Source organism: Artemia franciscana, chromosome 12 (assembly GCF_032884065.1).
Source record: "Artemia franciscana chromosome 12, ASM3288406v1, whole genome shotgun sequence".
Taxonomy (NCBI): Eukaryota; Metazoa; Arthropoda; class Branchiopoda; order Anostraca; family Artemiidae; genus Artemia; species Artemia franciscana.
Genome location: NC_088874.1, coordinates 21,648,846 through 21,663,344, shown reverse-complemented (window position 1 = coordinate 21,663,344; position 14,499 = coordinate 21,648,846). Strand labels below are relative to the sequence as shown.

Here is a 14,499-nt window from a genome sequence, read left to right as displayed (position 1 = left end):
GGCTCGCTTGTCTATTACGGCAAAATTAGGTTCAATATCAAAAAGTAGTTTGTTGTCTAATTTCTTTTTCTTTTTTAGAATCCAGTTTGACCATGTCTGTGTCTAAATACTGAACGTATTTTTGACGCCAATAGATACTCAACTGTTTATCCGCCAGTCGATTGATGTATTGAACTAAAAGAAAGTCCATTATCTTCTTTTTAGTATTGCTTGTTTGATAAGAAACGAAACTTTAATCTAATTTAATTCGTGTGTCACTAGTGACTACATGAAGTGCAATTTAACAAACCCGTCTCAGACTAATATAGCTGGGACAAAGTTCAAGTTTGGTGTTAGAAAAACCAACACATGGGAAAAATAAGAATATTTCTAAGCCAGTAAACATAATGGGAAAAAATGTGACTATTTCCTTAGCACATTTGGCGAGCTGTCAATACTGTCACAGAACAAACTCAAAAAGGGAAAAAAAATGTCGAATAAGAATGAACCAAAATTTAAATATTGAAATTTGAGAAAATTGTTACCGAATTGAAGCAAGATGCCCAAATAAAATTGGGAGGTTCCCAAATAAAATGTATTTAATTGTGTATGAATATTTTCATGGTTACAGCAGTCGCTAATTTTCATCATGTTTTAACTCTTGTTGGTGTTTGTATCTTCATGTTGGTGAAAGATAAAGAAGGAAATAACCACTAGAGCACTCAAGATTACACCCATACACACGGGGGTTTTTCTTGTGCTAACTTAAATGACGGTGTCTCTTATTTTTTTTTCTATTGAATCTTATTTTCGTATTGTGACAGGCTTTGTATTTGATTAATTCGCTCAAGTCCAATATTTAATTTATTTTAGGCAATGAAGTAATAACTTACAACCCTGTCTTGGACCTTGGATACGACGATCACAGCTTTTTCAGATCTGAATCAGACCAAGAAGCCGACAGCAGTTTTCTACTCGAAAGTGATTACCTAATTGACGTTAACTCCCCGGAGGATCAGTTAATAAATTCGACTCTAAATACCCCTGTACATGCACCTGAGGCTCCTCTGTTTTCGTCGCGGAAAAAGAAGTAATCTGTGCCTATTTGCTGTATTGAGGGGCATTCTAGTCTGGTACAGAAGGGTTGCCACCCATATTGATTTATCACTATTTTAGTGAATTTTTATTGCCTAAACAAAAAAAAAAAATACTAAATAAATCAAAAAACGACTAACATCTAGTGATTTTTTTTCTCGTCGGGTGGGCCAACAGAAGACTTGTCAAGTGTTACAGAAGTGTTACAAGTGCACAGTGGTACAGAAGTGCATAATGATAATCGGACGTAGTTTTGCAGAAAGCATCCAACATCCCTTTGAGTTGAGAAAACTAGATCAAAACGGCCAACGTTAAAACAGTAGATTTATATTTATATAACATTGCTTAGCATAATACACCTATTTAAAGAAATCTAGTTTAAATGCAGTTATGATTCTGCTAAAGTCAGCTATCGTACTTGCTTAGTTCACGTTTGTTTTGTTACCAAATTTGATTTATGTCCAAGTGAGCTCATTTTTCTAATCCATCAGCTGACTTCTTGACTGCCCTCTTAGTCTAATAAATACGTTTCAAGGAACCAACAGTCTGTTTCCATGCAGCGTTTTACAGATAAGACGAGAAGCAAATCACTCAGTAAAAACATGAAAAGACTGGGCTACGATGAATCAAAAGAATAACTGGACTTCCTTCAGCCAATTTGTTTGATAGTTTGCCCATTAAGCGCCTTATGAAAATTTGGCTAAATTTTTTACATTTAGTAGTATACTTGGTTTACATTATAATCGAGTGATCGTATGTCTAAATGACACCTACGCAGAAATTTGTTTTGGTTGGGGGAGGGGAGTTTGTGTTTTTGGAACAAAAATAAAAAATTGGAGAACTCTAATTATACAGTATAAAAATATTTAGGGAAATTCTCAAGACTCTAGAAGGGATAATGGTCGCAAAGGCCTCCTCTGTTGACTTGCTTGCCGCCTTTTCTCTTTTTTGCTTGCAGTTTTAGATGTATCATAGCTTGTTTAGGAATAAGGTCCTTTGAGTCGTTTATATAATGGAAATAAAATTACAGCTAATTTGGATAAATATAGCATTTATATCATGGACATTTCTTCTGCGTATGTTGAGAATATTGTGGATTTTAGCTCCAGTTCGTCTTCAAGGACTCGGTTAAAATATTTCAACGCGAGCAAAAATCCTCATAATCCATGAGTTTGCAATAAAAAGAGAATGAAATGCCTGATTAAGCACGAAAACGTTTTTATTTGCATGAGTCTGACGCTGTATCGATGTAACCTGGGTCACCAATTTTTATTTTTCTGCATTCTCTCTGCATAAATAAGCCTAACTTTTTTATAAGGGATTAAATGCCGAACCGTGTGTGCTTTGTGTTATAAATAAAGGGCTATAACAGTAATAGTTTATGAAATATGGACAGGTGAATATTTTAATGAGCTGTAACCCTGAGCGCTATTGTTTAAATTTTATCCTATTACAATCCTTCACGTTTATTAGTGTTGAATCTTGTTTATACCATAGACTATTCAAAAGAACAAATTATATTATATTATTATTATATATTATAATATATGATATACTAATATATTATTTTGTTCAAATAACAAAATGATTAATATAAATTTTGCTTGTTTACTGCATCCAAGTTCAACGTTAAGTATTTTCGTTTGGTTTAATTGCGTGCTGTGGACAGTGAATTTGCAGCGTTCTGTTATAGATGAACTGGGGCAAAAATACATTTATAACTGGTAAGGTTTATTTTTTGGGGACAGGGGTTGAAGGGTCTTCACTTTTTTCGATTAATGATGATTTACGAAGATGTTAAAGTTTGTAATTTTAAGTATTTCATTTTATTTTGCCATAGCGCTATATATTTTATTGCTTTATGTTGTGTGATAATCTGTTTTTCGTCTTTGTATTTAAGTCCTTGACTCCCTTGTCTAGATTCGGAGTTATACAAAGACACTTGTCTAGGCTTTTTGCTATTTAAGCTTTTTTAATCTAAATTTAAACAAAAAGAGGGAAATTTTAGAATCTGAATAAAGGCTGAAAATTAAGATGCACATATCTTTGCTGTTCACGCTTTGCTTCGTGGAAACTCGATCCCCTAAGCCCTTGATTGTTGAATCAAGTTCAGCCTAAACAGAGTACTAACTGAGATGCAAAATAGCACACAAAAGAAAAATGCCAGGTGGGTGAAAATGGTCAAAATTATAACGTGACTTTTTTTATTAGTACTAAATCATTTGAAGTATTGAGGTAGTAGAAACCACTAGTGTTTCATTGTTGTCCCAATAGTTTTTTGAGGAAAGAAAAAATAAAAAGTAAACCTTTCCCTTTTGCCCGACGTCGCCCTGGATTTGCTATCTATGTGTTTAATAGCAATTCTGTGTTAGTTGGAGCAATGAACTTCTCCAGCGGGGTTTATAAAAAGATCCAGTTTAAGGCTAAACACCTATATTTTTATTTTTTGTATTTTCTCAAATCTGCATAGGAATGTGAAGTCCCAATACAACCCCCCCACCCCACCCCACCCCACCCCCTCCGTCTGTACACGTTTTAAAGTTGTTGTTTTTTTATTATAATCTATAGAAATAAAATGACAAGCGTCAACGAAGTAAATGACCATTAGTTTAGCTATATAATATATGACATAACTAAAATACTAAACAAGTTAAATGAAATTAAAATGCAAGGACAAAAACCTTTTGAAGAGTTAAAAGGACAACTTCATCAGTTGATAAATAGGTCTAATCATTCGATCAACACTTCTGTAATCCCGCATGGCCAAAGATAGTGATTAGCGTATATTCTCCCACAAAAGAAGAGTTGAAAGTGTTTCTGCTCAACAGTTCTATAAGTACTAGACCCCAAAACTCCCGACCTTCTCCGGTCACCCTTAAATATAATACAAGCCTGGAAGCCCAATTAGCCCTCTAAAGGATCCGGACCTAGCTTATAAGCCAGAAAGGAATAGGTGCTTTTAAGTTAGTTTTAAATATGGCCTTATCGAAATTCAACGATATAACATGTATTCAGACCAAAAGTGGAACACTTCAAAACTAAAAAAGCAAAAGAACTTTAATTAAGCTTGACCACCCAATTGAAAGCCATTTTTGGCTAGTTGGCGTTTTTAATGCGGTTGAATGCCAATTTTGAATTCAGTTAGATGGTGTCAATGAATTTATTTATTGCTGTCGAAGGAGTCCATAAATAAAAATTGATCGATTCTTCAATTCCAAATTTACTCCAACTTAATCAGAAGAACATAGATGGGCTGATTATAGTAAGTTTATTCAAGATTATTGAAAAATCGGACGTCTATGCCTGAATTACTTTATACAGTGGAAAAAGAAGCAAAGATCGTAGATTTCCATGCTAAAAAAGATCTTGACAACAAGTTTTTGCCAACCTCAGTCTTGATGCTCTGTTGAGGTTTCTTTCCATTCTCTTATCAATGTTTTAGCCTTATTCTTTAGGGTTTGCTGTTGATTTGGCGAGTAGTTTGAAGGAGAAATCTAGACGCTCTAAATTAAATTTGGAGCAGTATATAAGATTTCAAGGTTTTGTAAATGAAGCATATCTAGAACAGTACAAACCAAGATATTTCTAAATTTTTTAACCATCTTTTTCATTTCTCTTCTTCTTATAACCGTTTGCTTAAAACCTTCCCAAAAAAGATCATTTTGTACCATCCTCATGGTGTTGGTATTCTTCAAAAGGGTATGGATATGAATATCCACGAAGAAATTTGCGTTTTAAAATAATAAAAGAATAACTAGCAAAATCTTGTTACATGTTTGAAAGCAACAAAAGCTATTTTTGAACCTTGTATCACTGAAACTGGGTAACTTTTCAGAAGGGTGTGCCGCTTTATTCATTCTGTACGCTACGATTTTTGTTATCCGAGATTCAAACCTCAGCGAATCTAATACAAGTCCACACCGATGTTAAAACGTTTGTGTCATGTCTACATATGTGGCAACAAGTGGTAGATACTCAGCGCTAAATTTCGACCATACGTTGTTAAACGTACGTAGGGTATAAACATATTCTATTTGATCCCAACAAAATTTCGACCATACGGTTGTTAAACATACGTACCGTATAAACATATTCTATTTGATCCCAGCAAAATTTCGACCACACGGTTGTTAAACGTACGTACGGTATAAACATATTTTATTTGATCCCAACAAAATTTTGACCATACGGTTGTTAAACGTACGTACGGTATAAACATATTCTATTTGATCCCAACAAAATTTTCGATTGCGATTCACAGCGTTTGGATGGACATTGTCATGGAAAAACAAAATTTTCATTAAAAAAAAAACTTTTTAAAAAAGTTACCACGATCCTTTTCGCGAACATTTGGAGTTTATAACACAATTTTCGAAACTGAAAGTCTAAAAATGAGAAACAACTCCTACCTTTTGCGATAACAGTTAATAGTATGACAAGGATCCATCGTACACAAAGAAGCCGATTCTAACTTTCAGGGAATCTTATCTTGGTTGAATATAAAAGCATAAATAAGTAAAATAGCCGTCGAATACTGAATGCGAGTTGCTTACTTCTATTAAAGCTTAAAAGACATTATAATTATTTAGTAAATATATATTTAAGCCATAGGAATACAGTGAAAAAGAAGAAAAAAGAGCAAAACGTGTAAACAAGTACAAAAAACGTTTGACGTATCGACTAGGCACTTACATTTTAATTAAAAGATTATACAGGGATTCAAATTGAATCACAGGTAAAGGAAGAAACGAAACTAGACTTCCAAATCAATTGAAACATAAACACATCATTTTCGCCACTAGAAAAGAAATTAGTGTATACACATTCATAACATATACAAGGAGTTTTGAAAATAGTTTCACCGAGAAAAAAAAAACAATCTCTCAATATATGCAATTGTTAGATGTCGTGTATAGATGTTAAACTAACAAAGAAAAATCAAAGGATATGGAAACTGACAAGAGAGGAGAGTCGACCCTAAGAAGAAGGGAAACAGAACACCTCCATTTAACATTATTTAGTAGAATCATTGAGATAATGGTAATAACCTAAATTACAAATCATGTGCTTTTCTTTTTCCTCTTACTTTTGTATTGGGCCGAAAATGAAAGAATCCCTTCTGTGATAGAACACAATAGTCGTATAATGTATTCATTTACAGTTTTTGTTATAACTAGCCTACGTTCTTGATTTGGTCTAATCTTAGATCAATACAAAATATCTTTAGAATACTTTCCGGAGAATTTCAAGCTGCAAGGAAATAAACTCGGCACTGTTTAAAAGTCCATATTTTATAAATTAAGCTTTTCTTTATCATACCTCTTATTCTGAGATGTAACGGGCACTGCCAGGTTTAATTCTTATTTGAATCCAGGTAAAATGTCAGTCCATTTCTTATCTGTTTCATGTTCACTTTGGAATGAAGTTTTAGACTTTTTTAAAACAAGAATTTCCAAAACTTTCACGAGATTAGATTCTTGAACTGCATAAATAATTTCCAACTTTTGTGTTCCGACGTACTTATGGGAGAATATCCAATCGAAATAAATTTTTAAAATTGTATCTATAGATATCATCTACAAAAAGTCGTATAATTAGGCTACCCTGATGTATCCCAAACTTCCGTATTTGACTAAAGCTACCAAAAACACACCTCAAAGCTATGGCATATTTTTCTGTAATTTACATATTTTCTATGTTAAATATCTTTTCTATTGAACAGTGAGGAAATGATCCTTAACTGCCCTCCAAATATTAAAAGGCATTATTTCTATGTACCTAATTTATAGCTATATACATAGCTATAAATTAGTATATATGAAGCTATATACAGCACTAGCGCAAAATACCCTCTATTTGGGAATAAGATTGAAGACATTTTGACGCGAGTAAGATGAAACATAGGAAAAACTAAACGTTGATTACAATTAAGGGAAGTTTAACACTCCACATTATTTATAGTCCAAGTATTTCTTTTCTCCTAGTTGTGTCAAATTGTAGTATTCTCCAGGATTTTTAGGTTGACGCCACAAAAATATTCCACTTAAAATTATTCTCAACAAAGGAAAATAAAGTTTTGGCTTATAAGCTGCTTAAAGGCTGATAACAAGATTAACGGAAAAGTCAAGGTAAAACAATTTTAGCATTATTATATTCTTTTTTTTTGCCGTTCTAGTGTTCTGGCGATTTGGCTAGTAATGTCCAGTGGTAATCTTGATAAGGGCAAATACTTTTGCAATAAATTTGGCATGGATATTTGGGCCGTATTTTAAAAGACGCACACAAATCAAGCTAAAACTGAATTTCACTAACCAAATGAAAATGACCAATTTATGTTTTATTCAAAACAGATATACCAAAACATGAATTACTAATCTTCCTTGAAAACCACATTTCAGTAAACAGAGATCATACCTATAGATAGGAGGATGGGAATTCCTCCCTAGATTATTGCAAGGAATAGCTTTCCAAAAAAGAAGTCCGGAGATTTTGTTTTCATGTTTAAGGTCTCCATCTCCTTGAACCTAAACTGCTATACACACCCTGCCCCAAGGACAGACCTCTGTCCATTCTAGTTGTCCAAAAACATAACACGTTCCCCGCAACAAATGAGTTTTGGGCAATGAAGCTATGGAACCAAATGGAAAACAATGGCAAATAATGTGTTTCAACAATAAATACTAAAGAAGGATAATATCTGGGAATTTCAATTATTGATACAGTAGGACGGTAATCATAAGTAGTGAATTTAATTCAACGCTAATTTTCCACGAAAAATATTTTGATATTATATGATAGACCTATTCACATATTACTCTACATATATATATATATATATATATATATATATATATATATATATATATATATATATATATATATATATTCATCTATTCAAATAAGCAAAGTGTGAAAGATACTGTTTACAATTTCTAGCAAAAAATAAAAAACAAATCCCTTGTTGCACTTTCGCTATACACTGAAAATCACAGATAATAATAAATTAGGTTAAATAAGCGTATAATTAGTTGCTTCATAGACAAATAATATTCTTCAAACAGTAAAAAAAAAAAAATAATTCACTATCAAAGTGGAGAAGAATATTACGTAACTACCAGAGAAAAACACGTATTTATGCGCTATATATTTCTAATTATTTAGTCTATTATTTCCACGTTGAATTATTCTTAATATTGGTTCCCGATATTTTAGCGTAAAAAATTATCCCAAAAAAATTCAACTCAACTATTCAATTGGAATGGTCTAGGAAATATATCATTAGAACTACTTTAGTGACGAGTAACTATGACATACAAAACTGGTCAACTTTCAATAAGACATTACAATCTCTAATGACTTAGACTATATGGCAGTAAAGTCGGTAAAATAAGCCTTTTGGAAAAGGAAGTATTTAGGCCTTATTTTCATTGAAACTTCTCTAAAAAACAATTCTGCCAGTTAAAAAGCAGTTTTCCCGTTATGCACACGATCGCGCTGTCATTGGCTCATTTGCGATCCGTCCCTTCTGGTAAATTCTTAGAAAAAAGGCTTTGAGCGTTTCCTATGATTATGTTTTATGCTAGCTTGAGCTCGCACAATGCATTTTTGTTTTAGCTTTTTTTTTTTTATTCAACGGAATCGTCAATCAATGGTAGTGGTTTTGGATTTTTTAATATTATGCGTTAGTCTTACAGTAAATTTTATATGCATTATAGTCTTGAGGTAAACGGACCAAAAACAATATAAATATTTATTCAAGAAATCACAAAACCTTTTCTGTGCTACCCGTTCATTCATGGAATTTACTGTATATCGGATAGACTAAATTCTACCCGTACTCCTCTATTATACTGTATCTCGAACTCCTCTCCATTGGTCTTCGACACACATTCATGGTTTCACTCAGTTAGTATAGATATATTAAAAAGCGAGAAAGACAAAATACTTTTCAAGACCGCCATATTGTATCAAAACGGCCATACTTCATACTAAGTCTACCACATAAAATTGCGTCCAGGAAAAGAATGATTTTCAGCGTTGATTTTTAGAAAGTCTCTAGTAGTTTTCATCAGTAGATCTATCACTTTACTCACTGCAGAAGTTCAATCTCGTCAAATCTGCTGACCTTCAAACATCTCATTTTTCAAATTAAATTTAAATTCAGCAAAAAAAGTGCTCTTTTAGTTTGTTTTAATGCACTGGATAATAAAGGTGTAAAACCATAAGGTACTGAAAACACAGTTAATGCGAAGCTTTTGGATACAAGCCCCCATAGTTCAATGACTGAAATTAAATTCCTAACTTTTATTTATAATTTTGTAGTGAAAATCGTAAGACTGGTTTGGAGCAAGGTGCATTATAACATTCTGACGTTGAGAGCAACAACTCAAGGCAAACCCATGTGAAGATCAACTGCAGTTCCCCTGACAGAAAGTCGGGTAATTTCAGAGCTTTTCAGCAACTTCTGTAAATATCTAGCCTGATGCAAAAACTAGAGTCCAGTTTTTTAACACACTTAAAAGTTTATCTATGTCAGGGTAGCAGCATTTTGAAAATGAAAGGGCGATATACTTAGTTCAATTTAATACAGGCCCCTTGTAATATTAAAGAAATGGCGAAACACTTGATTATCTTCGTCAAATAGAATTGATTGTTATAAGTTTAGTGACTTGAAATAATATTCCGATAAACAATCATGGTATTTAGCCGATTCTTAATCTGACCTATTCCTAGGGTATTTCTTAGCTCCCCATTAAAACTAACATAAACAAGTTATTTTAATAATAAATCATCAGTTATTTACTCCTTGTATACACATACCTTCATGGAAACGGATAAAAATAAGTATTTTCTCTGCTGAGCAAAAAAAAAATAATTAGTCAAAACCCTTTGCCAAAAAAATGCAGTCAAGAAAATTTATAATTGAGATCATCTGATACACTACTTCAGAAAAGCATCTTCAAAACTATAAGATCAAAGATCCAAACCCTCGATTAAGCCTTCTACCATCCCATATTACGAGAAAAGTCAATATGATGATGTAACAAATAAAGTAAATAAATAAAAGTCCGTATCACAACCTCAGCGCAATCACACAAATAACTATTTCAAGATCAAGAGTTAATGACTTTCTTTCATATGCTGCGATAAAGATTCTTGGTCATTGGTTATGAAACTGCACCGTGTACATATACGTTTATTATGCACTTTTTGCATATGTGTTGACAATCTTTCTGATCGTGCTGCTTTATAATCACAAAGTACACACAAAAATGGACGAATATGCGTGTTAAGATGCCTTTTCAAACACCAATTGTCAACGCCCTTCCACGTACAATAGGTGCAACTGTAAAGTTTTTCTTTTAATTTTTTCTTTAGCTTCGACTGACTAGGTTCTTTGGTTATACTCGTTGGAGTCATCTGTACACTCTGAATAGGATCTTCTTCCATCTTAGATGGCGATGGGGTATTCTGAATCTCCTGGGTTTGTGTTGCATTTCGGACTAAAGTCTCAACAGCATTTTTAAGTTGGGTTTCTTTGACAGAAGCTGAGGAGAATGTGGCTTGCGGAAATACAACTGGAGAATAATGAATAGTGGCACCGGGTTGAGTTTTCGGTTGTACTGCAATCGCTGTGGGTTGAGGCTGACCTGTTAGTCCTAAAAGCCCATTGGTGTTTTGCAAGCTGGCAAGAGTTACAAGCTGGTACAACTGATTGGTACTAGTTGGACTCCCAGAATTTGTTGCTATTACTTGGAGTGGAGTTTGGAGAAGTTGTAAAGACGGTTGTGGTTGCAAGTTCAGTAATTCAGGAATCTCTCTTATTGATTGAACTTCGCGCTGTTCATTGCGGTACAAAAGAGGTTCTCTTAACTCTCGAACAGGCGGCAAAGTTCGAGCACTCTCTTTTGGAGCTGACATTTCCTCTACTAAACCTAATAACTGATTTCCAGCATGCCCAGCCAACTGACCGCCTAAGACTCGATTTTTCTTCTCCCCTTCACGAAACGCATCAGAAAAATCTGCATCACGCACGAGCACACTACTGCTTCTCATAATAGCAGGATCTCGGACAATAGCCAAAAAATTAGAATCCCGACTGTCTCTCATAACTAAATGCGAATTGTCTCGCATAATATACACATTTTCGCGAGAAGCATTTTCTCTAACCAAATGAACATTTTCTCTAATCACTTGTTGCAAATGTGGATTCTCACGTATCAGTATATTATCACGAATCGTTTCCCTTGTCGGTCCAGCAGAGGAAACCGTTACATCGCGTACAACCCGGCTATTATCTGTAATTAAAGATTCAGAATTTGCCTCTTCGACAACGCATTTTCGAAGTATTAACTGCTGCCCTTTATTTTCAAACGAATTCTCAAATTCTGGTATGTAAATAGTTTCTGTTGGTAATAAAGTTGGATTTAAGTCTTTTGTACTATCCTGGGATGGTTCAGCAGAATTATTTCTTTCGTTCACTGTAGATACATTTCTATCTTCCTTAGGGGTTGTGGAAATTGGTTTTCTAATACGATTTACATCATATTCAACATCTTTATGCATTCTCAAAAAATGTTTCTTACAATGATCAGCTCTATTAAATTCTTTTGAGCATACAAAACATTCAAAAGGTTTGGTGTTTTTGTGAATGCTCTCATGCCGTGTATATAAATCCCTTCTGTCAGTTTGGTATTGACAGTACTGACACGAATACTTCTTTTCTAGCTTCCCAGTATCCTCTAGCGAATCAATTTTGTTCTTTAACGCAAGGAGATACCTAGTGACGTCTTTCAGTACATGATTTTCACGCCAGATAAGATTATCTGACCCCTGCTCTGAGTGTGCAACAGATATATGCATACGGATACACCTAGCCCAAGCAGAGGTATACGGACACTTTGTGCATTCAAACACTTTAATATTCCCATGAGAGCCAAGCCAGTGCTCAGCAATTCTGGCAAGGAATCCTATACTACCACATTCAAAACAACGGAACACTTTGTGAACACTAGAATATGCAGCTATTTTTGATATTGTCCAAGCAAGCGTTTCCTCGTTCTCAACCCATTCAGTAGATAAACGAACAAACGTTCCAGATTTATTCCTCTTTTGTTTCTTCTTTTTGACCGAGAGCTCTGCATTATCTACGTTGTTATCGTCAAGCTGGTTGACTGCTGTTGGTTGATCTCCTTGTGACGGTACAATACTCTGACCATCTAATACATCCTTACCATAGTCTGAGAGAATAATACTGAAATCATTATTAATGCTGCTAGATGTTGGTTCACTTGGAGCTTCAATTGCAACTACGTTTTCGCCATAAAATTTGCGAACAACTTCTTGGAACATATCCTCGTATGTATCAATTGGTAACAGAGGCATAGTTCCATCTGTTTTTACCGTTTGAAAGTTGCTTATTTTGGAGCCCTGAGTAGGGGCACAACTTGTGGTCACTGTAGTAGACGACACATTGGATGTTTTCACTTGGTCCGTCAGGAGGCTCAGAAAGAGAGGATATTGTTGGAGCTAGAAGAGAAAACAAAAGTAAGCATAAGCAACACAGAGACAAACTAATGGATGCAGCCGAATCTGTATGACAGATTTTTCAAGTAATCCGCAAATAGATAGATAAATCGTCAAAACGCTATATAGGGGCTTCAACAAAACAAAAATGAAATTTTTTCTAGATATATTTTAAAAGTGCAGTATTTTTTCACAATTGAAGAAAGTTTGGAAGAATAGAAGGATGAGCCTGGAAACTAAGGTTATGATTTTGTAGGTCATGACAATGACCATGGTCAAACTTGGCTTTGAAAAGTGGGCGCTACGAAATACCGAGGAAGATCTGTTAAATATTGTTCAGAGTAATTGTCTTAAGATAATTTCAGGTACTTGTTTGACTGACTGTAAATCAAAAAATAAGTTGTACAAAATTGTACTTCGATTCCACTTTCTAGAGCTATAACGAAAGAAAGGTTAATATGGTTAGTCTACGTTTTATGTTTGAGGGATTACAGATTACGAAAGATTGTACTTTTTTACTATCTATCTGGGGCCACAAAATAAGCAGGTCATCCCAATTGGAGTGGGAAAAGGTTATGCTACTAGTAACAACCCACCACAGCACCAAGCCGCCTGAGGCCAACACAGCTACCCACGCTCCTCCTCCAGCCTAATCTATTCAAAGCCTTCCTTTTTACACCCTCCCAGGAAGTTCCCATTTTCTTTAAATCTTCCTTTATGGCATCCTCCCACCCCAACCGCGGACGACCAGCTTTCCGTTTAGCCCTAGACGGTTGGATGAAAAGGAAAATCTTTGACAATCTGTCATCCTTCATCCGCAAAACGTGCCCTAGTCATCTCAACCTTTCTTTCATTATAGCCATAAAAGCGAGATTGATCTACATTTTTCGTACAGCCTACTTTTTGAAATATGGTCAGAAAGCATTTAGAGGAAATTGGATCTTCATGGAAGAGGTAAAGAGGCTTTGAATATACTAGGGGGTGGAGGAAGAGCTTACACAGCTGCATTAGCCGCACACAGACTGGTGCTGCATTGAGTTGCTATCAGTAGGAGTAGTTGTTTAAATAAAGGTAAGCTACACTTTTCCACATGTATAGAACAAGAAAAAAATATAGTCAGAATACTACCAAACTCCAAAGGTAGGCTTTGTTACCAAGCTAAGCGCCAATACTTAGGGTCGACGTTTTTGCGCCCTTTATTTTTTTTCCTGCTATAAATATCCTGCTTAATTCTGAATACAAAAGTAGTGTCAAGTTTAGAAACAGTAAGAAATTGCAAGCAGAAGATGCGTTTCAGGTGGGTGGCCAAAATAAATTACTGTTTTCTAATTTTGAAGTTTCTTCAGATTACTTTTTATGCATGAGAGATAACTAAAGCAGTCATCTGTAGTTAAGCCTTAATGGAAACTCCATGACTTAAGTAAATTACGAAGTATTTTAAAAAAATGAAAAATATATAGACATTTACCACATAACTGTTCATTACAATTTCAACACTACTATTACTACTACTAAGAACTCACCGCAGCACCAAGCCACCTGAAGCCAACACAGCTACCCACGCTCCTCCACCATCCCAATCTATTCGAAGCCTCGAAGCTCCCATTTCCTTTAAAATCTTTCTTTATGACTGCTTCCCACCCCAGACGAGGACAACCTACTTTCCGTTTAGCCCTAGACGATTGGCCGAAAAGGGCAATCTTCGGCAATCTGTCATCCTTCATCCGCAAAACGTGCCCTAACAATCTCAATCTTCCTTTCATTATAGCCCTAGAAAGCGGGATTGAACCAAGCTTTTCGTACAGCCTACTGTTTGAAATATGATCAGTCACCGGGTTCCCAGAACAATCCGTAGGCAATTTCTTTGGAAAGCATCTAGCAAATCACTGTTCCTTCCAA

General features: G+C 34.7%; 2 protein-coding genes across 7 annotated transcripts in view; one reads left to right on the top strand and one right to left on the bottom strand.

The window, feature by feature from the left end:
- Positions 1 to 2,543, top strand: part of LOC136033848 (heat shock factor protein-like) — a 78,315-nt gene extending 75,772 nt beyond the window's left edge. For all 4 annotated transcript variants that reach the window (XM_065714805.1, XM_065714804.1, XM_065714803.1 and 1 more), the window contains one exon: positions 853 to 2,543. In XM_065714805.1, the coding sequence (XP_065570877.1) occupies positions 853 to 1,073 (221 nt within the window). In that variant the 3' untranslated portion in view covers positions 1,074 to 2,543. The remainder of the gene's footprint in view (positions 1 to 852) is intronic.
- A 3,112-nt stretch (positions 2,544 to 5,655) lies between these two features.
- The window catches only part of LOC136033847 (uncharacterized), a 32,138-nt gene continuing 23,294 nt past the window's right edge, over positions 5,656 to 14,499 (bottom strand). For all 3 annotated transcript variants that reach the window (XM_065714799.1, XM_065714801.1, XM_065714800.1), the window contains one exon: positions 5,656 to 12,603. In XM_065714799.1, the coding sequence (XP_065570871.1) occupies positions 10,195 to 12,603 (2,409 nt within the window). In that variant the 3' untranslated portion in view covers positions 5,656 to 10,194. The remainder of the gene's footprint in view (positions 12,604 to 14,499) is intronic.